Source organism: Rana temporaria, chromosome 2 (genome assembly GCF_905171775.1).
Source record: "Rana temporaria chromosome 2, aRanTem1.1, whole genome shotgun sequence".
Classification (NCBI taxonomy): Eukaryota; Metazoa; Chordata; class Amphibia; order Anura; family Ranidae; genus Rana; species Rana temporaria.
This window is the reverse complement of record NC_053490.1, coordinates 538,061,987-538,089,375: the sequence shown is the minus strand read 5'-3', so window position 1 is coordinate 538,089,375 and position 27,389 is coordinate 538,061,987. Positions and strand designations below refer to the sequence as shown.

General features: G+C 47.4%; 1 protein-coding gene across 1 annotated transcript in view; it reads right to left on the bottom strand.

Annotated features, from left to right (window-relative positions):
- SPAG17 (sperm associated antigen 17) overlaps window positions 1-27,389 on the bottom strand; it is a 229,726-nt gene that overhangs the window by 187,850 nt on the left and 14,487 nt on the right. Inside the window, exon 3 of the mRNA XM_040339490.1 lies at window positions 23,619-23,678. Within this exon, the coding sequence (XP_040195424.1) occupies window positions 23,619-23,678 (60 nt within the window). The remainder of the gene's footprint in view (window positions 1-23,618; window positions 23,679-27,389) is intronic.

Below are 27,389 nucleotides of genomic sequence, written 5' to 3'. Positions count from 1 at the left end.
CTCACCTCGCTCCCATTGCCGATAGGCCGGTTGTCGCTCCTGGGTCCGCTCCTACTGCCGCTCCGGTTGTTGCGCCAGAGTCTACCCCGACACCTGTTGCGCCTGCGGTGTCTCGGGGTATGACCGGTTCTGCCCCCCTTCCGCAGCGCTTTGGGGGAGAGCCAACTCAGTACCGAGGTTTCCTTAACCAAGTGGGCATTTATTTCGAGTTGCTGCCACATGCCTTTCCTACTGAGAGATCTAAGGTGGGCTTCTTGATCTCGCTGCTCTCGGACAAGGCCTTGGCCTGGGCCAGCCCTTTATGGGAGAACAACAATCCGGTGGTTGCCGAGTTTTCCGGTTTTGTTGCTTCTCTTCGGAAGGTATTCGATGTACCGGCTCGCTCTGCCTCTGCTGCGAAGCTCCTTATGTCCGTCAGACAGGGTTCACGATCGGTAGCCGAATACGCCATTGAGTTTCGTACCCTGGCAGCAGAGGTGGGCTGGAATAATGAGGCTCTGGTCGCTGCTTTCTCCCATGGTCTCTCGGATGCCTTGAAGGATGAGGTTGCAGCTAAGGACCTACCAGTGTAGCTTGAGGCTCTTATTTCTTTCCTGATATTGATTGACACCAGACTCAGGGAGAGACCTTCCATTAAGGAGAGCCTGCGGAGGTCTCCTAACAGATTGGCGCCTACGTTTGCTGTCCCACCCGTGCCTCCCTCTCCTCCCACGCCTCCTGGAGTTGACATGTCTGGGGGTGAACCCATGCAGCTGGGGTTTGCTCGCCTGTCCGAGGGGGAGAGGGCACTCCAGAGACGCGAGGGCCGATGCATGTACTGTGGTCTCGGTGGGCATTTTCGGTTGGCATGTCCGAACCGTCCGGGAAAAGCTCGCACCTGAGATCCTGTCGGGGGCAGATCTTGGGTGGAGTCTCTTCGTCCCCGGTTTCCCGTGCTGATAAACCACTGATCACCGTTGTTCTCTCCTGGGTCGGGGGCTCGGTGACGACCCAGGCGTTGGTGGACTTTTCATTGATAGTAAGTTCGCTGCCACCAACTCCATTCCTCTGCAGGCTCGAGTTTCCCCGCTGGTTCTCGAGGCGATAGACGGCAGACCCCTCCAGCCGTCACACGTGACTCATGAGACCCTTCCAGTGGGGATAGCCATTGGGGCTGTTCACAGGGAGTCGGCCTGCCTTCAGGTCATTTCGTCTCCACACTACTCGGTGGTCTTGGGGTACCCCTGGCTCCAGAAGCATAATCCGACTTTCGATTGGAGATCGGCTGAGATCCTCTCGTGGTCACCACAGTGTGGGGCTAGTTGCATCCATGGGCCTGTCAAGTTGTTGTGTACCTCCTCGGACTCTGTGTTGCCTCCTGAATACGAGGGGTACCGGGATGTATTCGATAAGGTGCACGCTGTTGCCCTGCCTCTGCACCGCCCATACGATTGTGCCATAGAGTTACAACCTGGTGCCGTTCCTCCTCGTGGCAGGGTCTATCCACTGTCGGTTGCGGAGAATGAGGCCATGGAGGAGTACGTGAAGGAGGCGCTTTCCCGTGGTCACATTCGCAAATCCTCGTCCCCGGCAGGGGCTGGATTTTTCTTTGTGAAAAAGAAGGGCGGAGAGTTGAGGCCTTGCATCGACTATAGAGGCCTTAATCGCATCACGATCAAGAATGCATACCCGATACCCTTGATTTCCGAGTTGTTTGATCACCTGAAAGGGGCCACGGTCTTTACTAAACTCGACCTGAGGGCGGCATATAACCTGGTAAGGATCAAGGCTGGTGACGAGTGGAAGACCGCGTTCAACACCAGGACCGGTCATTATGAATCCTTGGTTATGCCCTTTGGGTTGTGCAATGCGCCCGCAGTCTTTCAGGAATTCATCAACGATGTTTTCCGTGACCTGTTGCAGCAGTGTGTGGTGGTCTATTTGGATGACATCTTGGTATATTCTGAATCCATGGAGGCCCACATTCTGGATGTCAAGCGAGTGTTGCAACGGTTACGAGAGAACAAGCTGTTCGGTAAGCTTGAGAAATGCGAATTTCACCGGTCCCAGGTAACCTTCTTAGGTTACGTCATTTCCGCTGAGGGGTTCTCCATGGACCCTGAGAAGGTTTCGGCTGTCTTACAGTGGCCCCAGCCCAGTGGTCTTCGTTCCCTGCAGCGCTTTTTGGGCTTCGCCAATTATTATCGGAAGTTCATCAGGGACTTCTCCATGCTGGCCAAGCCTCTCACGGATCTGACCAGGAAGGGCAGTAATTCCCAGGTCTGGCCGCCCGAGGCCATCCGGGCTTTTGAGGCACTAAAATCTGCCTTTGTGTCGGCTCCAATACTGTCTCATCCCAACCCTGGGTTGCCCTTTGTTCTCGAGGTGGACGCGTCTGAGACGGGAGTAGGCGCCCTTCTGTCTCAGCGTCGAACACCAGAGGGTCCTCTGCTTCCCTGTGGGTTTTACTCCCGGAAACTGTCTCCCGCGGAGTGCAACTACCAGATTGGTGACAGAGAGTTATTGGCCATCGTGCAAGCTCTCAAGGAGTGGAGGCATTTGCTCGAGGGTTCGGTGGTTCCGGTTCTCATCCTGACGGACCACAAGAATCTGACTTGCCTTTCTGAGGCCAAGAGATTGACACCACGTCAGGCCAGATGGGCTCTGTTCCTGTCACGTTTTAATTACGTGGTCTCTTACCTACCCGGTTCCAAGAACGTCAGGGCGGATACCTTATCACGTCAATACTCCGAGCTGTCCAGGGAGGAATCGATACCGACTTTGGTCATACCTCCTAATCAGATCCTGGCCGCCATTCGCACCAGCCTGACCTCCCCCCTTGGAGAGCAGATTTTGGCGGCCCAATCTGGGGCTCCCTCTGGGAGACCCAACGGCAGATGTTTTGTGCCCGAGGAGTTGCGCACTCGGTTGTTGCGAACCTACCATAACTCCAAGACCGCGGGGCATCCTGGAAAGAATCAGCTGTCCTTGGCCGTTTCACGTTTGTTCTGGTGGCCTTCTCTAAGTTCTGACATCGCCGCATATGTAGCGGCATGCTCTGTTTGTGCCCAGAGTAAATCCCCTCGGCACCTTCCGTTGGGCCTTCTGCAACCCATCGCTACCGGGGAGCGCCCATGGTCACACCTTGGGATCGACTTCATTGTGGACCTTCCTGCATCCCGAGGCCATACGGTCATTCTCATGATTGTGGATCGGTTTTCCAAAATGTGCCACTGTGTTCCTCTCAAGAAATTACCCTCTGCACAAGAGTTGGCCACGGTTTTCGCCAGGGAGGTCTTCCGGTTGCACGGTTTGCCCAAGGAGATAGTATCGGATCGGGGGAGTCAGTTTGTGTCCAGGTTCTGGCGCGCCTTTTGCTCCCAGTTGGGGATTCATCTCTCCTTCTCCTCGGCCTACCACCCTCAGTCCAATGGGGCCGCAGAACGATCCAATCAGGCCCTGGAGCAATTCCTTCGTTGCTATGTCTCCGATCATCAAGACAATTGGGTTGACCTTCTGCCTTGGGCTGAGTTTGCCAGGAACACGGCAGTGAACTCTTCCTCTGGGACGTCTCCCTTCATGGCCAATTATGGGTTCCAACCTGCCGTGTTACCGGAGTCATTCTCTCCCCAAGATATTCCGGCTGTGGAGGATCACCTTTCCACTCTACGTGCTTCTTGGATACAGATCCAGAGGTCCCTTGAGGTCTCTGCGCAGCGCCAGAAACTCCAGGCTGATCGCAGACGGGCGCCTGCACCTTCCTACCAGGTCGGAGACCATGTATGGCTGTCCACTCGCAACCTCAACCTTCGAGTGCCCACTCCCAAGCTGGCTCCTCGCTTTGTTGGTCCCTTCCGAGTGCTTCGCAGGGTAAACCCGGTTGCCTATGCCCTTGCGCTCCCACCTGGCATGTGGATCTCCAACGTGTTTCACGTTTCCCTGTTGAAAACACTGGTGTGCAATCGCTTCACCTCCTCGGTTCCTCGGCCTCGTCCGGTCCAGGTGGGCGATCATGAGGAATATGAGGTGAGCGATATCCTGGACTCACGCTTGGTCCGTGGTCGGGTGCAGTTTTTGGTCCACTGGCGTGGTTATGGTCCAGAGGAGCGTTCCTGGGTTCCCTCCGCAGATGTCCATGCTCCTGCCTTGCTCCGAGACTTCCACGCGCGCTTCCCCCAGAAACCGTTTTTTGCGCCGCGGAGGAGGGGCCCTTGAGGGGGAGGTACTGTCATGGTCTTACCTCTTGCTGGCTTCTTTCATCTGACATGTGCTGGCGGCCATGTTGGTTTCTGGGCTTCTTATAACTTACCACACCCTGCGGCTCCTCCTTCCCACTGGGAGGAGCTGGATGCCTTGCATATATATAGGAGGTCTGTTGCTTCATTTCCCTGCTTGGTCCTCTTGTATACACATGCTCCTGAGATTGTGCTGCTGCTTTTGGTTACCGACCCGGCTTCCACGGACTACCCTTCTGGCTCCTGATCCCTGGCTTCGTTCGGACTACCCTTCTGGCTCCTGATCCCTGGCTTCGTTCGGACTATCCTTCTGGCTCCTGATCCCTGGCTCCGGTGGAAGACTCTGTACTGTTTGATCATCCGTTTGGACTTTTACCTTGCTGTTTGGTTTTCAATAAAGCCTTCCTATTTCATTTATCTGTTGTTGTACGTCTGATTCATGCTTCCGTGACAAGTGGCCACAATGCAAGTTTTTCCTAAATCCACGTTACAGGTGAATCCTGACACCACGTTACAGGTGAGTCCTGACACCACGTTACAGGTGAGCCCTGACACCACGTTACAGGTGAGCCCTGACACCACGTTACAGGTGAGCCCCGACACCACGTTACAGGAGAGCCCCGACACCACGTTACAGGTGAGCCCCGACACCACGTTACAGGTGAGCCCCGACACCACGTTACAGGTGAGCCCAGACACCACGTTACAGGTGAGCCCGACACCACGTTACAGGTGAGTCCCGACACCACGTTACAGGTGAGTCCCGACACCACGTTACAGGTGAGCCCCGACACCACGTTACAGGTGAGCCCCGACACCACGTTACAGGTGAGTCCCGACACCACGTTACAGGTGAGTCCCGACACCACGTTACAGGTGAGCCCTGACACCACGTTACAGGTGAGCCCTGACACCACGTTACAGGTGAGTCCTGACACCACGTTACAGGTGAGCCCTGACACCACGTTACAGGTGAGCCCTGACACCACGTTACAGGAGAGCCCCGACACCACGTTACAGGTGAGCCCCGACACCACGTTACAGGTGAGCCCCGACACCACGTTACAGGTGAGCCCAGACACCACGTTACAGGTGAGTCCCGACACCACGTTACAGGTGAGTCCCGACACCACGTTACAGGTGAGCCCCGACACCACGTTACAGGTGAGCCCAGACACCACGTTACAGGTGAGTCCCGACACCACGTTACAGGTGAGTCCCGACACCACGTTACAGGTGAGCCCCGACACCACGTTACAGGTGAGCCCCGACACCACGTTACAGGTGAGTCCTGACACCACGTTACAGGTGAGTCCTGACATCACGTTACAGGTGAGCCCCGACACCACGTTACAGGTGAGCCCCGACACCACGTTACAGGTGAGCCCCGACACCACGTTACAGGTGAGCCCCGACACCACGTTACAGGAGAGCCCCGACACCACGTTACAGGTGAGCCCCGACACCACGTTACAGGTGAGCCCCGACACCACGTTACAGGTGAGCCCCGACACCACGTTACAGGTGAGCCCCGACACCACGTTACAGGTGAGCCCCGACACCACGTTACAGGTGAGCCCCGACACCACGTTACAGGTGAGCCCCGACACCACGTTACAGGTGAGCCCCGACACCACGTCACAGGTGAGCCCCGACACCACGTCACAGGTGAGCCCCGACACCACGTCACAGGTGAGCCCCGACACCACGTCACAGGTGAACCTCGACACCACGTTACAGGTGAGCCCCGACACCACGTTACAGGTGAACCCCGACACCACGTTACACGTTATGGCCACTAGATGGAGCCCTGACACCACGTTACAGGTGAGCCCCGACACCACGTTACAGGTGAGCCCCGACACCACGTTACAGGTGAACCCCCGACACCACGTTACAGGTGAACCCCGACACCACGTTACAGGTGAACCCCGACACCACGTTACAGGTGAACCCCGACACCACGTTACAGGTGAACCCCGACACCACGTTACACGTTATGGCCACTAGATGGAGCCCTGACACCACGTTACAGGTGAGCCCCGACACCACGTTACAGGTGAGCCCCGACACCACGTTACAGGTGAGCCCCGACACCACGTTACAGGTGAACCCCGACACCACGTTACAGGTGAACCCCGACACCACGTTACAGGTGAGCCCCGACACCACGTTACAGGTGAGCCCCGACACCACGTTACAGGTGAGTCCCGACACCACGTTACAGGTGAATCCCGACACCACGTTACAGGAGAGTCCTGACACCACGTTACAGGTGAATCCTGACACCACGTTACAGGTGAATCCTGACACCACGTTACAGGTGAGCCCCGACACCACGTTACAGGTGAGCCCCGACACCACGTTACAGGTGAACCCCGACACCACGTTACAGGTGAACCCCGACACCACGTTACAGGTGAACCCCGACACCACGTTACAGGTGAGCCCCGACACCACGTTACAGGTGAGCCCCGACACCACGTTACAGGTGAGCCCCGACACCACGTTACACGTTATGGCCACTAGATGGAGCCCTGACACCACGTTACAGGTGAGTCCTGACACCACGTTACAGGTGAGCCCTGACACCATGTTACTGCTATTCAGGTACCCGCCCCCTTTCTGTGCCCGGCACCAGAATTACAGCGGCGGGGTATTTTTTGGAAGCACCTAATTAGAGCCATAGGCTCTGATAGGCGTCCAAAAAGGTGAACAGCGGGCGCCATGCTGGGCGCTCGCAGTTCCCTCAGCGTTGTGTTAGTAAAGAGAATGAATATTCGCTTTCCTAACACTGAACCGCCTCTCAGCCAATCTGGTTCTCTGGTCTGTTACCGGTCACCTGATAGGCTGAAACGACAGGCGCTGTGATTGGACGCCTATAAGGCGTCCAATCATAGCAGAGGATGGGAAGAGAGGACAGGAGAAGACATCAAGGAGCGTGGAGGACACTGCCGTCATGGCCCACTGCCCTAGCAAGACAAGTAAGTGCCTGGCGGGCGGGGATGCACACTGTCAGTATTTGATGGGCACAGTAGCGGCAATTGATGGGCACAGTAGCGGCAATTGATGGGCACAGTAGCGGCAATTGATGGGCACAGTAGCAGCAATTGATGGGCACACTGGCAGCAATTGATGGACACACTGGCAGCAATTGATGGGCACAGTGTCAGAAATTTATGGGCATACTGGCAGCAATTGATGGGCACACTGGCAGCAATTGATGGGCACAGTAGTGTCAATTGATGGGCACAGTGTCGGCAATTGATGGGAACAGTAGTGGCAATTGATGGGCACAGTAGTGGCAATTGATGGGCACAGTGTCGGCAATTGATGGGAACAGTAGTGGCAATTGATGGGCACAGTATCAGCAATTGATGGGCACAGTATCAGCAATTGATGGGCACAGTAGCTGCGTTTGATGGGCACACTGGCAGCAATTGATGGGCATAGTAGCATCAATTGATGGGAACACTGGTGCCAATTGATGGGCACAGTGGCTGCAATTGATGGGCACACTGGCGGCAATTGATGGGCACACTGGCGGCAATTGATGGGCACACTGGCGGCAATTGATGGGCACACTGGCCGCAATTGATGGGCACAGTGGCCGTGTTAGATGGCACAGTGGTGGCAATTGATGGGCACACTGGCAGCAATTGATGGGCACAGTAGCGGCAATTGATGAGCACACTGGCAGCAATTGATGGGCACAGTAGCGTCAATTGATGGGCACAGTGGCGGCAATTGATGGACACAGTGGCTGTGTTAGATGGCACAGTGGCAGCAATTGATGGGCACAGTAGCTGCATTTGATGGGCACAGTAGCTAAAAATGTATGGGTATTTTTTTCAGTTTGTTTGCGCCCCCCCAAAAAGATTTGAGCACCAGCCGCCAATGCATAAGCAGGACATGGAAGGCTGAAACAAAGGTTACCAAACCAGGGCCCATAATCCGTTGGCAAGAGGCTAGCATTCAGTCCCTTCCATAAGCCTCTGTCCCGGCTGAGTCTATCACAGTTATGGTACCTGAACTCTGTTAGCTATAGCACCCCCCCTTTTTTTTTTGGGATGCGGGGCAGTAATGGGGTCCGAGGATGGAGTCTCGCCAGCAATATGGTGGCCCAGGCCAGAAGTGGGGTGGGGGGGCCCATCCTCCGCCATAAAGGGGGCCAATTAGGCTTTTCCAAAAGGCAGAGCAGCCTGGTCGGGGTCTGCGCTCCAACTCTGCGGCCTAATTGGGGTGAAATCAGGGTATTGAGTTTCCTGCGGGTGACGACAGCTGCCTCTCCAGATGTGTGGCATGGAGGAGCGGCCCCTCCGAATATTTCACTTTTTACAGCTTGTTTCCACCAAATTTCATACAACTTGCTAACATCTGGCTCCTTCTCCTCCGAGTCCTGTATCCACTTTATTTACTGTGAAATGAATAAAATAATAAAAAAAAAAAATGGCCCATAAAACGCGCTCATGGCTGCGTTAGCCACGGGCGCTGGGAAGGGGGGGGGGGGTCTCTCCTCCAAGGGGGGGGCGCTAAGAAGCCCAGAAAACGGCTCTAATCTCATCCTAAAGACCCGCCGACCTTTGTTGATGTTTTATATTCCTGGACCGAGTTTTGGGTTTATTTATAAACGGAGGAAAAATGAGGTGATGTGAATATTCTGACAGCGGCCCCCACCCCTCTCCACCCTCGCTCGCTCTCCAGCCCGATCTTCCCTTTCCTTGTAGCAATTAGGCCCAGACCGCATGTGGTGTCAATTTTTTTTTGTTGCCGGAGACGATGGAGAGACGGAGACTGCGCAGTGCGTCCGAAGGTCTGCAGCTGCCAGGGGTCGGCAGTATAATTCGCCATTTATTTATTAGAGCGGTTGCCAAAGTGCAATCACGCTTGTTTTCGACGCTTCCAGGTGACTTCAGACGTGTCCAAGCGCACAGCTGGCGGGACGGCGGCCATATGGGTAACGGAGGCTTGTTCTGGAATGTTATGCTAATGGTGGAAAACCGAAGCCAACGGAACACATTATGAATCCAGGGGGACATATGTTAATATGGGAAGTAGTAGATATAAATATATATATATATATAAAAAAAAGTGTAAGTGAATCTAAAGCCAAAACTTTCTCTTTTATTTTTGGAGAGAGAAAGTGCAGAATGGTTAAAACTTCCGATTTTTTTTTTACTATGTGTCCCATTGGAGAGATTTCCATCCACTTCCTGCCCTGTGCACACAACAGGAAGTGAGCGGTATAGAACAGGCAGAGGACAGTGTTATCATGGCAGAGGTTGGTGCCAGTAGTTTTTTTTTTTTTTATTATTGTATTATTTTTTACAATTTGAATTTTTGTACATGTTTACAATTTAATTTTTAAATTTTTTTACAATTTTATTTTTTATACATTTTTACAATTTTACTTTTTATTAATTTTTACAATTTTATTTTTTATACATTTTTACAATTTTACTTTTTATTAATTTTTACAATTTTATTTTTTGGTTACCGATAACCTGATTGGCTGAAGCGTCATCAAGGGCGGGAGAAGACATCAAGGGATGGTAGAAGCAGGATGGCTGACCCCAGAAAAGTGGCAGCGGGGGGGGGGGGGGGCATTTTACAGGGAACAGTGGCAGCATTTTACAGGGAACAGTGGCAGCATTTTACAGGGAACAGTGGCAGCATTTTACAGGGAACAGTGGCGACAATTGCTGGGCACAGTGGCGGAAATTGCTGGGCACAGTGGTGACAATTGATGGCACAGTGGTGACAATTGATGGCATGGCACAGTGGTGACAATTGATGGGCACAGTGGCAATAAATGATGGCACAGTGGTGACAATTGATGGGCACAGTGGCTGCCTTTGATGGGCACAGTGGTTGCAATTGATGGGCACAGTAGCTGCGTTTGATGGGCACAGTGAGGCTGCAATTATTATTTTTTTTTTGTTTGTTTGCGCCGCCATCTCCTCTCCACTCGGCTGTCACGTCACACACACAGTCCCGCCTCCGCCACGGCATTGGACCAGTGTTCTGTCTATTACTGGTGCTGGTCCAATGCCGATGGCGGAGGCGGGACTGTGTGTGTGTGAGAGTCGAGTAAACAGGAAATGACAGCCCTGTGATTTTCCAATGTTCAGGTTGATTTGATAATAGATGGTGAGACTGCAAATGAGACTAAAATAAAACGGCAATAATCAGGGTGCAGATGGACATTGATCAGGGTGCAGATGGACATTGATCAGGGTGCAGATGGACATTGATCAGGGTGCAGATGGACATTGATCAGGGTGCAGATGGACATTGATCAGGGTGCAGATGGACATTGATCAGGCTGCAGATGGACATTGATCAGGCTGCAGATGGACATTGATCAGGCTGCAGATGGACATTGATCAGGGTGCAGATGGACATTGATCAGGGTGCAGATGGACATTGATCAGGGTGCAGATGGACATTGATCAGGGTGCAGATGGACATTGATCAGGGTGCAGATGGACATTGATCAGGCTGCAGATGGACATTGATCAGGGTGCAGATGGACATTGATCAGGGTGCAGATGGACATTGATCAGGGTGCAGATGGACATTGATCAGGGTGCAGATGGACATTGATCAGGGTGCAGATGGACATTGATCAGGGTGCAGATGGACATTGATCAGGCTGCAGATGGACATTGATCAGGCTGCAGATGGACATTGATCAGGGTGCAGATGGACATTGATCAGGGTGCAGATGGACATTGATCAGGGTGCAGATGGACATTGATCAGGGTGCAGATGGACATTGATCAGGGTGCAGATGGACATTGATCAGGCTGCAGATGGACATTGATCAGGGTGCAGATGGACATTGATCAGGGTGCAGATGGACATTGATCAGGGTGCAGATGGACATTGATCAGGGTGCAGATGGAAATTGATCAGGGTGCAGATGGACATTGATCAGGACCCGGGGGCCACACGTCTTTCCTTTTTTTAAGTTGGGTGCAGGGTTCCCCTTAATATCCATACAAAACCCAAAGGGCCTGGTAATGACAAGGGGGGTGGGGGGAAACCCATGTCGTTTTTCGCAATGATTTTCATCCATATTCCCAGAACACAACATTACATTAAAGCTTTAATCAGTTTTAAAATGACTTTTACTCCTTTAGAATTGTCATTTTGTGCAGGGACAGTTCTAAACACGGGAAACACGTGCCACCTCACAGGCATACTATAGACACCCCCTAGGTACGATATTTAAAGGAATACTTCACTTTAATTTTTTTCACTTTAAGCACTATTAAATTCACTGCTCCCAAAAAACCTGCAGTTTTTAAACTGTACTCTGGGGCAGGACCCGGGTCCCCAAAAAGTCCCCTGGGGCAGGACCCGGGTCCCCAGACCCTTTTTAGGACAATAACCTATATTATATTAGCCTTTAAAATTCACACTTGATTTCTCACGTTCGAGTCCCATAGACTTTAACGGTGTTCAAAAGTTTGCGCAAACTTTCGGTCCGTACACATGATCTGGATGCAAATCAAACCGGGGGGTGTTCGGCTCATCCCTAATGGTAAGCAAGGGGCAAATGAAGATGGGGGAGAAAAAGATGGAGGATATAGAGGGGGGAGGGGGGGAAGACAGTGGGAAAGGAGTAGTGCGGGAAGGTAGGGTACCATACACAAGGTACAATAGATATTATATACTGTGAGATATCAACACCTAAACAGTAATGCCCTGCGCCTCTATCCAGCCAGCCCAAATTTTGCAGAATTTATTATTTTATTTTTAATTATTTTAAATGATTTTTTTACAAATTTTATTTTTTTAATTCTTTTTTACATTTTTATTTTTGATTAGCTTTTACAATTTTATTTTTAATAATTTTGTATTTGAATTATCTTTTACAATTGTATGTTATTACCGTATTTATCGCGGTATAACGCGCTCCCGCATATACCACGCACCCCTAAAGTTGACCCGAATCCCGTGGAAAAAAAGTTTTTTTTGTACTTACAGTTTTGGTGTCTTGCGCGGCGTCCATCGGCGGCCTCATCGAGTCCGGTGTTCGTCTGCGGCTTCGGGTGTCCTCTTCGGCGGGTCCGGCGTCCTTCTGCGGCTTCGGGTGTCCTTCTGCGGCTTCGGGTGTCCTTCTGCGGCGGGTCCGGTGTCCTCTTCGGCGGGTCCGGCGTCCTTCTGCGGCGTCCTTGCGTCTTCCCCGCTCGTTTCCCGCGCCGAGTTTGAATACTGCGCCGACATATACAGAGCGCAGTACACTCGTGTATTGTCAGCAATGCTCGGCTACCCGCGCTGACGTCCTGTACGTCCAGGACGTGAGGGCGGAAGGAGCCGAGACTGCCCGACTATACCCGAGTGTACTGCGCTCGGTATATGTCGGCGCAGTATTCAAAACTCGGTGCGGGAAAGCGGGTATCGGCATATACCGCGCACCCACGATTTTTTCAGGGCAAAAAAGTGCGCGGTATACGCCGATAAATAGGTAGGGAGACCGCCGCTCCAGGTGAGCACAGGCAGGTAATCAATGTCCACTCAGGAATCACACGGGTGCTGGCAATGCATAGAATTAAGCAGGTGGGAGAATGGATGGACAGCCACACTCCAAAAAGTCTTGTTGACAAAAAGACGTGCTCTTTATTGTAAAAAGGAAAAAATGCACAGCACACAACAGCATACAGTGGGATAGACAGCTGACGCGTTTCGCATTAACAACTAATGCTTAGTCATATATATATATGCCGATAAATACGGTATATTTTTTAGATTTTTTTTTTATCAGCCCTGTTGGGGAGCTTTGGTGAAATATCAGGAGTCTAAACAGACGTCTCCCTTTTCAGACTGAGAAATAAGATTGAGGACACAATCCTCAATCCCCATCTATGCAGCTTCAGCAGCACAGAATGAATGGAACAGGAAGATCTCTGTACAGAGGCTTCCTGTTCATTCACAAACTGAAGCATAGCGAGGGACATTTCTTACAATCAATAGGATGTGTCCCTTGTACTTCTGGCCCCCTGCATTAGGTGAAATCCTCCTATACCCCCCACCACCCCTCGCCAACAATGCCGTAATCTTACAGTGTGGTAGGGGCGGAGCCAAGGAACCTGTGACAATGCTTGCCCTTTCCACCCGCTCCCCCATTCACAGAAGATGTACTATCTCTTCTATGAACGAAACACGATCTTTGAATGGAAGAGGCGAGCCTTTCATTCATCCGTCATAAGGAAGGAGGGATATTTGGGGTCCCTGCGATCAGTGCTGTGGCGAAGTTGAAAACTTGGGGGCCCAATTTCGGCGTGCTGAGAAGGACCCCAGGTGAAGCCGAGGCCATAACTGTGACGGTGTTTATGATTGGACGGTGGAGTTACACATTCATGTTTTCTGTTTTCGTTATGTAAAGTGCGGCAAAATTGGCAGCCTCGGGTGGAGCGCGGTTTAGTGCCATCAATCCACCGTCACTACAATTCCAGCTAATCCCATAATTCCCCTTCCCCTGATCCCAGGCACTGCACATGGAGGAGGGGGGGGGGGGGAGACGGCAGAAACTTCACAAACAAGAAACAATTTGCTCACAAATGTGTTTTCAATTTTCCGCTTTCTGATCAACAAGCAGAAGGACAATTTGTCTCTACAAAGCGTTTTCATCCCGCCGGCTCCACCAAAAAAACTATTCTTTGTAGACTATAATGGGGGAAACTGTCACTCCAAAGAGCAGGTCACAGACGAGCCAATAACTGACATTTTCCCAAACCTGATACTATCCTATACCTGAGATTATCCTCCCATACATGAGATTATCCTCCCATACCTGAGATTATCCTCCCATACCTGAGATTATCCTCCCATACCTGAGATTATCCTCCCATACCTGAGATTATCCTCCCATACCTGAGATTATCCTCCCATACCTGTACCTCCTCCTATACCTGAGATTATCCTCCCATACTGGAGATTATCCTCCCATACCTGTACCCCCTCCTCCTATACCTGAGATTATCCTCCCATACCTGAGATTATCCTCCCATACCTGTACACCCTCCTCCTATACCTGAGATTATCCTCCCATACCTGAGATTATCCTCCCATACCTGAGATTATCCTCCCATACCTGTACCCCCTCCTCCTATACCTGAGATTATCCTCCCATACCTGAGATTATCCTCCCATACCTGTACACCCTCCTCCTATACCTGAGATTATCCTCCCATACCTGAGATTATCCTCCCATACCTGTACACCCTCCTCCTATACCCGAGATCATCCTCCTATACCTGAGATTATTCTCCCATACCTGTACACCCCCTATACCTGAGATTATCCTCCCATACCTGTACCCCCCCTATTCCTGAGATTATCCTCCTATACCTGTACCCCCTCCTCCTATACCTGAGATTATCCTCCCATACCTGTACCCCCTCCTCCTATACCTGAGATTATCCTCCTATACCTGTACACCCTCCTCCTATACCTGAGATTATCCTCCCATACCTGTACACCCTCCTCCTATACCTGAGATTATCCTCCCATACCTGTACACCCTCCTCCTATACCTGAGATTATCCTCCCATACCTGAGATTATCCTCCCATACCTGTACACCCTCCTCCTATACCTGAGATCATCCTCCTATACCTGTACACCCCCTATACCTGAGATTATCCTCCCATACCTGTACCCCCCCTATTCCTGAGATTATCCTCCCATACCTGTACCCCCTCCTCCTATACCTGAGATTATCCTCCCATACATGAGATTATCCTCCCATATCTGTACACCCTCCTCCTATACTGAGATTATCCTCCCATACCTGTACCCCCTCCTCCTATACCTGAGATTATCCTCCCATACATGAGATTATCCTCCCATATCTGTACACCCTCCTCCTATACTGAGATTATCCTCCCATATCTGTACACCCTTCTCCTATACCTGATATTATCCCATACCTGTACCTTCTCCTATACACTATATTATCCTATACCTGAGATTATCCCATACCTATACACCCTCCTATACCTGAGATTATCCTATACCTGTACCTCCTCCTATACCTGAGATTATCACATACCTGTACATCCTCCTATACCTGAGATGATCACATACCTGTACCTCCTCCTATACCTAAGATTATCCCATACCTGCACCTTCTCTTATACCTGAGATTATCACATACCTGTACCTCCTCCTATACCCGATATTATCCTCCTATACCTGATATTATCCCATACCTGCACCTTCTCCTATACCCGATATTATCCTCCCATACCTGTACCTCCTCTTATACCTGATATTATCCCATACCTGTACCTCCTCCTTTACCTGAGATTATTCTGTACCTATACCCAAGATTACCCATACCTGCACCTTCTCCAACATTGGATTATCCCATACCTGCACCTCTTCCTTTACCTAAACGTATCTTGTACCTACACCTGAGATTCTACCCTACCTGTACCTCTTCTATACCTGCGACATACTTTCTTTCTACCTCCTCCTATAGCTGCGTTTTTCTCTTACCCCCCAGTATATATTATACCATCCCTGTGCTTCCCCTACACCTGATATACCATACCTGTGCGTCCCTATACCTGATATACCGTACCTGTGCGTCCCTATACCTGATATACCGTACCTGTGCGTCCCTATACCTGATATACCGTACCTGTGCCTCCCCCTATGTCTGATAATATACTGTACCTGAGCTTCCCCAATACCTTAAATTATACTGTGCCACCCCTTTATATGATATTGTAATTCTCAGTATCTGTTCTTATTCTGTATGTATGGACTCTGCACAGTACCACTTCTCTTGTCCTGTATGTCGGGTGTAATTCTCGGTATCGCTTCTTATTCTGTATGTATGGACTCTGCACAGTACTACTTCTCCTGTCCTGTATGTCGGGTGTAATTCTCAGTATCTGTTCTTATTCTGTATGTATGGACTCTGCACAGTACTACTTCTCCTGTCCTGTATGTCGGGTGTAATTCTCGGTATCTCTTCTTATTCTGTATGTATGGACTCTGCACAGTACCACTTCTCCTGTCCTGTATGTCGGGTGTAATTCTCAGTATCTGTTCTTATTCTGTATGTATGGACTCTGCACAGTACCACTTCTCTTGTCCTGTATGTCGGGTGTAATTCTCGGTATCGCTTCTTATTCTGTATGTATGGACTCTGCACAGTACCACTTCTCCTGTCCTGTATGTCGGGTGTAATTCTCGGTATCTCTTCTTATTCTGTATGTATGGACTCTGCACAGTACCACTTCTCTTGTCCTGTATGTCGGGTGTAATTCTCGGTATCTGTTCTTATTCTGTATGTATGGACTCTGGACAGTACCACTTCTCCTGTCCTGTATGTCGGGTGTAATTCTCGGTATCTCTTCTTATTCTGTATGTATGGACTCTGCACAGTACCACTTCTCTTGTCCTGTATGTCGGGTGTAATTCTCGGTATCTCTTCTTATTCTGTATGTATGGACTCTGCACAGTACTACTTCTCTTGTCCTGTATGTCGGGTGTAATTCTCGGTATCTCTTCTTATTCTGTATGTATGGACTCTGCTCAGTACTGCTTCTCTTGTCCTGTATGTCGGGTGTAATTCTCGGTATCTCCTCTTATTCTGTATGTATGGACTCTGCACAGTACTACTTCTCCTGTCCTGTATGTCGGGTGTAATTCTCGGTATCTGTTCTTATTCTGTATATATGGACTCTGCACAGTACTACTTCTCCTGTCCTGTATGTCGGGTGTAATTCTCGGTATCTGTTCTTATTCTGTATGGACTCTGCACAGTACCACTTCTCCTGTCCTGTATGTCGGGTGTAATTCTCGGTATCTCTTCTTATTCTGTATGTATGGACTCTGCACAGTACTACTTCTCTTGTCCTGTATGTCGGGTGTAATTCTCGGTATCTGTTCTTATTCTGTATGTATGGACTCTGCACAGTACTACTTCTCCTGTCCTGTATGTCGGGTGTAATTCTCAGTATCTCTTCTTATTCTGTATGTATGGACTCTGCACAGTACCACTTCTCTTGTCCTGTATGTCGGGTGTAATTCTCGGTATCTCTTCTTATTCTGTATGTATGGACTCTGGACAGTACCACTTCTCCTGTCCTGTATGTCGGGTGTAATTCTCGGTATCTGTTCTTATTCTGTATGTATGGACTCTGGACAGTACCACTTCTCCTGTCCTGTATGTCGGGTGTAATTCTCGGTATCTCTTCTTATTCTGTATGTATGGACTCTGCACAGTACCACTTCTCTTGTCCTGTATGTCGGGTGTAATTCTCGGTATCTCTTCTTATTCTGTATGTATGGACTCTGCACAGTACTACTTCTCTTGTCCTGTATGTCGGGTGTAATTCTCGGTATCTCTTCTTATTCTGTATGTATGTATGGACTCTGCACAGTACTACTTCTCCTGTCCTGTATGTCGGGTGTAATTCTCAGTATCTCTTCTTATTCTGTATGTATGGACTCTGCACAGTACCACTTCTCTTGTCCTGTATGTCGGGTGTAATTCTCGGTATCTCTTCTTATTCTGTATGTATGTATGGACTCTGCACAGTACTACTTCTCCTGTCCTGTATGTCGGGTGTAATTCTCGGTATCGCTTCTTATTCTGTATGTATGGACTCTGCACAGTACTACTTCTCGGTATAGACAGATATGTAGACAGATAAGGACAGACAGATATTGCTCTGTGCTCTGTGTGTGTTCTTGATGGTAATAATTATCATATCATCCATCAAACGTGTAATTTTGGCCTGTGTACAGTTCCCATCTTCCAGAGCCTCGGGCCCCCCTGTCTTCGGGCCCCCTGATGGGAACATATGCCTGCTGCTGCCTTCTAGCGAGGCCTGAAAGAAATTCCGCAACGTCTTCCATATGAGCGGGATTAGACGCGCCATGGAGGGGCGGTAGAGATCCTGAGCCGCTCCAACATTTCATACATCGGGGGGGTTGTACTGAGTGTTCCCAACTGGACTCCATCCACAGAGGACATCTCCAGCCACCGACCACGGGAAGTGCTCTTCAGAGGGTCAGCTTCCTGTGCGCCAACTTCCCCCCAGAATCCATTCCCAACAGATGGTGGACAACGACCCCCGAATATAATTATAAATGTTCATCACTGACTGATGGGGATTCCTTGTCCTAAACTCCTTCCCACAGCCACCGATACACCATAAAGTCTTCCCCTGGAGGCCCGGGGCCAGACGACAACCCAAAAAATGACTCCAATCAAATAACTCACTTTGGAGCAGGGGCGTTGCTAGGTGGCAAAAAGACCAGGGGCTTCAGCCTGAAGTCCAAAGCTGGCAACAAAGGGGGGCTGGGCGGTGGGGTTGTGTGGCGGAGGGGTAAGCGCACTTGCTGGTTGCTGCCTGGCTTACCAGTGCCCATCAATGCTGACCACTAAACTCCCCTACCTGACACACTGACCATTACACTGACCTAGATACAATGACCTACCTACATGACATACATACACTCACTTACCTGACATGCTCTCCGGTGTCTTCTGCTGGGCTCCTCCAATATCTTCTGCTCTTTTGCTAGCGGTGGCCCGGTCTTCTCCGGCGTCTTCTTCCCTCTTCTCTTCTTCCGATGTTAACACAACGCTCTCTCCCGCTGTAATGCCCGGTGTGCAACAACTTATATAGGCACGGGACGAAGTCACCTGGTGATGTCATCCGGTGACCCTGCCCCTTATGACGTCACCGCCCAGGGCATGATGGGACAGTGACGTCACCCGGTGACTCCGCCCCGTGCCCATATAAGTCGTTGTGCGCCACGCATTACAGCGGGAGAGAGCGTCGTGTCCACATCGGAAGAAGAGAAAAGGGAAGAAGACGGAGAAGACCGGGCCACCGCTAGCAAAAGAGCGGGCAAAAGAGAAGAAGATAGCTGAGGAGCCCGGCAGAAGACACCGGAGAGCGGGAGAAGAACCCGAGAGTGCGGAGAAGAGGCCGGAGAGAGCAGAGAAGTCAGAAGAGACCCCCGAAGCTGCCTAATAAACTACTTTAAAAACCCTTGTAGTGTGTTTTATTTTTGACACTTTTTTCTCTCCAGGTGAATGGGTAGGGGTACGATGTACTCCATACTCACTAACATAAAGTGGGGGGCCGGGATCTGGGGACCCCCTTATTAAAGGGGGCTCCCAGATTCCGATAAGCCCCCCCCCGCAGACTCCGACAACCAAAGGCCAGGGTTGTTGGGAAGAGGCCCTTGTCCTCATCAACATGGGGACAAGGTGCTTTGGGGCGGGGGTGCCGCAGGGCGCCCCCCTGCCCCAAAGCACCCAACCCCCATGTTGAGGGCATGCGGCCTGGTACGGTTCAGGGGGGGGGGGGGCGCTTGCTCTTCCCCACTCCCTTTCCTGACCGGCCGGGCTGCGTGGTATGGATTTTGGAGGGGCCCCCACGCCGTTTTTTTCGGCGTAGGGGGTTCCCCTTAAAATCCAAACCAACCGAAGGGCCTGATCTTGGAGGGGGAACCCATGCCATTTTTTTTTATTTGGCGTGTTGGCGAGTTATCCCTCAAGATTTATACCAGACACAGTGCCTGGTATCGTCGGGGATCGAAGTCCGATCCCTGTCCATTGAAGTCGGACGTATGTCGGACTTCAAGTCGCAGGGCAAAGTCGGATCCAAAGTAAGACGACTGTCGTGTCGTACCAGTGTGAACCCGTCCTCGAGGATGATCATTGGAAACAGGAGGCACCTGAGCTCAATTCTGTGTGTCATGGGAGGAGCTTGTGATACTTCTGTACATGGGAGGAGCCTGTGATACTTCTGTACGTGGGAGGAGCCTGCGATACTTCTGTACGTGGGAGGAGCCTGTGATACTTTTGTACGCGGGAGGAGCCTGTGATACTTCTGTACGTGGGAGGAGCCTGGGATACTTCTGTACGTGGGAGGAGCCTGGGATACTTATGTACATGGGAGGAGCCTGCGATACTTATGTACATGGGAGGAGCCTGGGATACTTATGTACATGGGAGGAGCCTGCGATACTTCTGTACATGGGAGGAGCCTGCGATACTTATGTACGTGGGAGGAGCCTGTGATACTTATGTACGTGGGAGGAGCCTGTGATACTTATGTACGTGGGAGGAGCCTGTGATACTTATGTACGTGGGAGGAGCCTGTGATACTTATGTACGTGGGAGGAGCCTGTGATACTTATGTACGTGGGAGGAGCCTGTGATACTTATGTACATGGATTTTTTTTCCTTTTTTATTTGTAATAAATTTGCAAAAGATTTCACACAAAATTCTCTCACGTTGTCATTATGGGGGATTGTTTGTCGAATTTTTAAGGAAAATAATGAATTTAATCCATTTTGGAATAAGGCTGTAAAAGGTGGAATGTGCCTTTAAATGTCCATCTAATAAGACCACCCTATCCACAGGGTGACAACGCTACTGTGTGATTTCACCCTATTACAGGAAGCTGTAGAATAACAGATCAACAAATAATAAATCTGTTAGCGTTGCTCCTGTCACGTCACTTTCATTCTATTTATGAACGGTGTGCCTGTCCCTTTAAATCTCCCTGAGCGATTTAATGCGTCTCCATCAAGCGCCTCACATTATACGGAGGATAAAAATAAAAAAGTACAAAAACAAGCAGTAAAACATAAAAACAGCCCACGACGGTCCACAAAACCTCTAATAAAACTCACATTTTTGGCATCACTATAAACACGCTGAAAACAAGTTTATGGCAGCGTTTTTGCGAATTCTGTGAAAAACGACGAGGAGCGGGATTACCGTCCGATGTAATTTTCATATTTAAGGTTCTGAGTGGGTTTGCGTCTTGCCGATCTGTAGGAGCGCCGATCCATAAAACATAAAATACGTAAAACGTGGAGCTTTCATCTCGCCCTTTGCGGGATGTTCTGTATATAATGCTGACTCGGTGTAAAATGTGCCGCCATCTAATAACACAGAGCGGCCCGTCCCGCCCCCGAGGTACTCCAGAGGTGGCTGGGGGTTCCCTGAGGAGTTGCAGCCCGACCTTCCGTCTAATGGTGCCAGCATAGCTCCGGGGCCAACGTCACTCGATTGAGGGATCGCGTGAGTCCAGCTAATGATTGAAGGTCAGGAGAGGCGGTCTATGGTCTCTGCTTCAACCCGCCCAAACCCCTCCCCCCGCAGTCTCCAGCATAGGTTCCCTCCTTTCCCCCGTCATTGTCCACGTCAATGGTTGCTAGGACTGCCAGCATCCTAACAACCAATGATGAGCTTACCCCCAACATTAATAGAAGGGCCAAACCTCCTCCAGTGCTATAAAAAAGGACCATCTGACACACGTTTACAAACATTGTTCGGGAGATAGAGAGATACAAAGTAACATTGTTTGCAAACATTGTTCATGCAGAAGATAGAGAGAGACAAAATGGGAAATTTGGAAAGTTGAATTTCCGAATTCCGAATTTTTAGAATTTCCAAAAAAAAGCAAAAAAATAAAATAAAATAAAAAAAGGCCAAACAAATTATACCTTAAAAAAAAGAGAAAAAAAAAGCCAAGCAAATTATACCTTTTAAAAAAAATAAAAAAAAATTTAAATAAAAAAAAAAGCCAAACAAATTATACCTAAAAAAATAAATTTTAATAAAAAAAGGCCAAACAAATTATATCTGAAAAAAAAAAAAAATATGCCATACAAATTATACCTTTAAAAAAAAAAAAAATAATAAAAAAAAGGCCGAACAAATCATACCTAAAAAAAAAAAAAATATGCCATACAAATCATACATTTAAAAAAAAAAGGCAAACAAATTATACTTTTAAAAAAAATAAAAAAAAAGAAGCCAAATTATACATTTAAAAAAAAAGAAATAAAAAAAAAAGGCCAAACAAGCAAGAGGAGCATTAATGAAAAAGAACAAAAAGCGCACAAGGAACGAGAAAAGAGAAAAAAAAAAGCAAAGCAAATTATACCTTTTAAAAAAAATAAAAAAAAATAATAATAAAAAAAAAGCCAAACAAATTATACATAAAAAAAAATTAAAATAAAAAAAGGCCAAACAAATTATACCTTAAAAAAAAAGAAATTAATAAGAAAAAGGCCAAACAAATTATACCTTCAAAAAAAAGAAATTAATAAGAAAAAGGCCAAACAAATTATACCTTCAAAAAAAAGAAATTAATAAGAAATAGGCCAAACAAATTATACCTTCAAAAAAAAGAAATTAATAAGAAATAGGCCAAACAAATTATACCTTTAAAAAAACAGAAATTAATAAGAAAAAGGCCAAACAAATTATACCTAAAAAAAAAAAAAAAAAAATATGCCATACAAATTATACCTTTAAAAAAAAAAAAAAGGCCAAACAAGCAAGAGGAGCATTAGTAAAAAAGAACAAAAAGCGCACAAGGAACAAGAAAAGAGCAAAAAAAAAGCCAAGCAAATTATACCTTTTAAAAAAAATAATAATAAAAAAAAAGCCAAACAAATTATACCTAAAAAAAAAATTAAAATAAAAAAAGGCCAAACAAATTATACCTTTTAAAAAATAAAAAAAAAATAAAAAAAAGGCCAAACAAATCATACCTAAAAAAAAAAAATAAAAAAATATGCCATACAAATCATACATTTTTTTTTAAAAAAAGGCAAACAAATTATACCTTTTAAAAAAAAAAAAAAAGGCCAAACAAATTATACCTTTAAAAAAAAGAAATAAATAAGAAAAAGGCCAAACAAATTATACCTTTAAAAAAAAAAAAAAGGCCAAACAAGCAAGAGGAGCATTAATGAAAAAGAACAAAAAGCGCACAAGGAACGTTCGCCCCTCTCGCCAGTCTTCCGCCATGCCGGCCTGGTAGCTGCTGTAATTAGAGTCAGGATCCTGCAGACCTTTGCCTGAGCCAATTACCCCCTTTGATGGAGAACAGTCTAACGCACACACACACCGCTTTTCTTTTCTTTTTTTCCAAATCACAAGCCCATAAATAACCTGTAAACCCCGGGCTTGTGCAGGAGATCGGTCCGGGAAATGCGGAGTTAAACCAATAAACTTAACAATCGAGTATGTGTTAAATGAGTCCTGGGGGGGTTTGTTACAGCACCCCTCCCTTCCCCTCACCCCCCCCCCCTCTCCCTTCTTCCTGACCGCAGAGAAAAAGCCGTATTTTTATATATTGGCTTAAAACTGAGATGCATTAAAATTTATGGGGCATGTCCGGGTGAAAAACGCAAACACAATATTTGGGTATGGAGCGTTGTGCGGGCCCCCGGGGGGGGGGGGGCTCTGCGAAATTGTTAATAGAAGGTTTGTGAGGGCCGCTACAAAATAATCTCAGAGTTTTACGAGTTTGTACATTTACGCTCAAACATTGCGAGGCGCAGATCTGCTCTGTGATCGCACAAGCGCCCCCCCGAAACGCGAGCCCTTACCTCGTAATACAGGGGGGCGTCCTTGGATTTCTTGATCTTGGGATTGCCCAGCTCATGGACCTAAAAACAGTAAATAAATACAGACGGTGTTAAAGGGACGGTCAGTCGAAAAGTTCTTCATATAAGAGCAAAAGACAAAGATAAAATACATATACAGCGGAACCTCAGATTACGAGTATAATCCGTTCCAGGAGAACGCTCGTAATCCAAAGTACTCTCATATCAAAGCGAGTTTTCCCATTGAAGTCAATGGAAACGAAAAAATTTTGTTCCGCATTGACTTCAATTGGATGCAATACCGAATGTGGCCAGAGGTGGGAAGGGGGCGCCAGAGAGCGCCAAAAAGGCCCAAGGACACTTTGGCTCGTTTCTTGCGCCTCCGTACCTCAGGCCAAATGAGGTACTGCAGACCAATGTTCGGCTTTTCCCGACTCCTGCGCCCCCGTACCTCAGGCCAAATGAGGTACTGCAGGCATAATTAGCTTGAATTCTGCTTGTCTTGCGAGTCAACACTCGCAAACCGAGTCAGAAATAATTAAAAAAAAAAGTTGCTCACAAATCAAAACGCTCTCAAACCAAGTTACTCTTAAACCTGAGGTTCCACTGTATAGGAGCATCTTTACCTGCCCAAAGGATTTGCATTTTTGCCCATCCAGTCCTGAGATTTATGCCCCTCTGCCACACGGGGCACTCCTTGTCTGGCAGGGAACCTTATTTTTTACTGCTGCAGTTTAGTAAAACTTGGGCACATTTCACCCAAGCCGGTGAATTTCTCCCACAGTGTGGGAGCAGAGCAAAACCACTGGAGCGAGAGGCACTAGTAGTGGAGGACCTAAATACCGTCCCAGCAGCCAACATTAGACGGAAACCAATTACAGTGGAACCTTGGCTTACGAGCATAATCAGTTAGAGGAGATTGCTTGCAATCCAAAGCGCGCGCATATCAAAACGAGTATCCCCATAGAAGCCAATGGAAACAAAGATAATTTGTTCCGCATTGACTTCTATGGCATGCAATGCCGCATGTGGCCAGAGGTGGGGGGGGGGCGATGGAGAGCCTCGGAAATACTTGGGGACAGCTTGGCTGATCTCGGAAATCCGGTGCATTTCTCCCGCAGTGCAGGAGCAGAGCAAAACACTGGAGCGAGAGGCACTAGTAGTGGAGGACCTAAATACCATCCCAGCAGCCAACATCAGGTGGAAACCAATTACAGTGGAACCTCGGATTACGAGCATAATCCGTTAGAGGAGAATGCTTGCAATCCAAAGCGCTCGCATATCAAAGTGAGTTTCCCCATAGAAGTCAATGGAAACAAAGACAATTAGTTCCGCATTGACTTCTATGGCATGCAATACCGCATGTGGCCAGAGGTTGGGGGGCGCCGGAGAGACTTGCAAATACTCAGGGACAGCTTGGCTGATCTCAGAAATCCGGTGCATTTCTCCCGGAGTACGGGGAGCAGAGAAAAACAATGGAGCGAGAGACACTAGTAGCGGAGGACCTAAATACCATCCCAGCATCCAGCATCAGGTGGAAACCGATTACAGTGGAACCTTGGATTACGAGCACAATCTGTTCCAGGAGAATGCTTGTAATCCAAAGCACTTGCATATCAAAACGAGTATCCCCATAAAAGTCAATGGAAACTGAAATAATTTGTTGTATATAAACAATGTTACTTTGTATCTCTCTATCTCTGGTCTGATCAATATTTATAAACAATGTTACTTTGTATCTCTCTATCTCCTGTCTGATCAATGTTTATAAACAATGTTACTTTGTATCTCTCTATCTCCTGTCTGATCAATGTTTATAAACAATGTTACTTTGTATCTCTCTATCTCCCGTCTGAGCAATGTTTATAAACAATGTTACTTTGTATCTCTCTATCCCTCGTCTGATCAATGTTTATAAACAATGTTACTTTGTATCTCTCTATCTCCCGTCTGATCAATGTTTATAAACAATGTTACTTTGTATCTCTCTATCTCCTGTCTGATCAATGTTTATAAACAATGTTACTTTGTATCTCTCTATCCCTCGTCTGATCAATGTTTATAAACAATGTTACTTTGTATCTCTCTATCTCCCGTCTGATCAATGTTTATAAACAATGTTACTTTGTATCTCTCTATCTCCTGTCTGATCAATGTTTATAAACAATGTTACTTTGTATCTCTCCATCTCCCGTCTGATCAATGTTTATAAACAATGTTACTTTGTATCTCTCCATCTCCTGTCTGATCAATGTTTATAAACAATGTTACTTTGTATCTCTCTATCTCCCGTCTGATCAATGTTTATAAACAATGTTACTTTGTATCTCTCTATCTCCCGTCTGATCAATGTTTATAAACAATGTTACTTTGTATCTCTCCATCTCCTGTCTGATCAATGTTTATAAACAATGTTACTTTGTATCTCTCTATCTCCCGTCTGATCAATGTTTATAAACAATGTTACTTTGTATCTCTCTATCTCCCGTCTGATCAATGTTTATAAACAATGTTACTTTGTATCTCTCCATCTCCTGTCTGATCAATGTTTATAAACAATGTTACTTTGTATCTCTCTATCTCCCGTCTGATCAATGTTTATAAACAATGTTACTTTGTATCTCTCTATCTCCCGTCTGATCAATGTTTATAAACAATGTTACTTTGTATCTCTCCATCTCCTGTCTGATCAATGTTTATAAACAATGTTACTTTGTATCTCTCTCTCTCCCGTCTGATCAATGTTTATAAACAATGTTACTTTGTATCTCTCTATCTCTCGTCTGATCAATGTTTATAAACAATGTTACTTTGTATCTCTCTATCTCCCGTCTGATCAATGTTTATAAACAATGTTACTTTGTATCTCTCCATCTCCTGTCTGATCAATGTTTATAAACAATGTTACTTTGTATCTCTCTATCTCCCGTCTGATCAATGTTTATAAACAATGTTACTTTGTATCTCTCTCTCTCCCGTCTGATCAATGTTTATAAACAATGTTACTTTGTATCTCTCTATCTCTCGTCTGATCAATGTTTATAAACAATGTTACTTTGTATCTCTCTATCTCCCGTCTGATCAATGTTTATAAACAATGTTACTTTGTATCTCTCCATCTCCTGTCTGATCAATGTTTATAAACAATGTTACTTTGTATCTCTCTATCTCCCGTCTGATCAATGTTTATAAACAATGTTACTTTGTATCTCTCTATCTCCCGTCTGATCAATGTTTATAAACAATGTTACTTTGTATCTCTCTATCTCCCGTCTGATCAATGTTTATAAACAATGTTACTTTGTATCTCTCCATCTCCTGTCTGATCAATGTTTATAAACAATGTTACTTTGTATCTCTCTCTCTCCCGTCTGATCAATGTTTATAAACAATGTTACTTTGTATCTCTCTATCTCTCGTCTGATCAATGTTTATAAACAATGTTACTTTGTATCTCTCTATCTCCCGTCTGATCAATGTTTATAAACAATGTTACTTTGTATCTCTCTATCTCCCGTCTGATCAATGTTTATAAACAATGTTACTTTGTATCTCTCTCTCCCGTCTGATCAATGTTTATAAACAATGTTACTTTGTATCTCTCTATCTCCCGTCTGATCAATGTTTATAAACAATGTTACTTTGTATCTCTCTCTCCCGTCTGATCAATGTTTATAAATGTTTGCAAACATGTGTCAGATGGTTTGTTGAGAGCCGGTTCCCACAGGGGCGACTCAGCCGCCTGACAAGTCGCTCTCCGCTCTGTTCAATGGA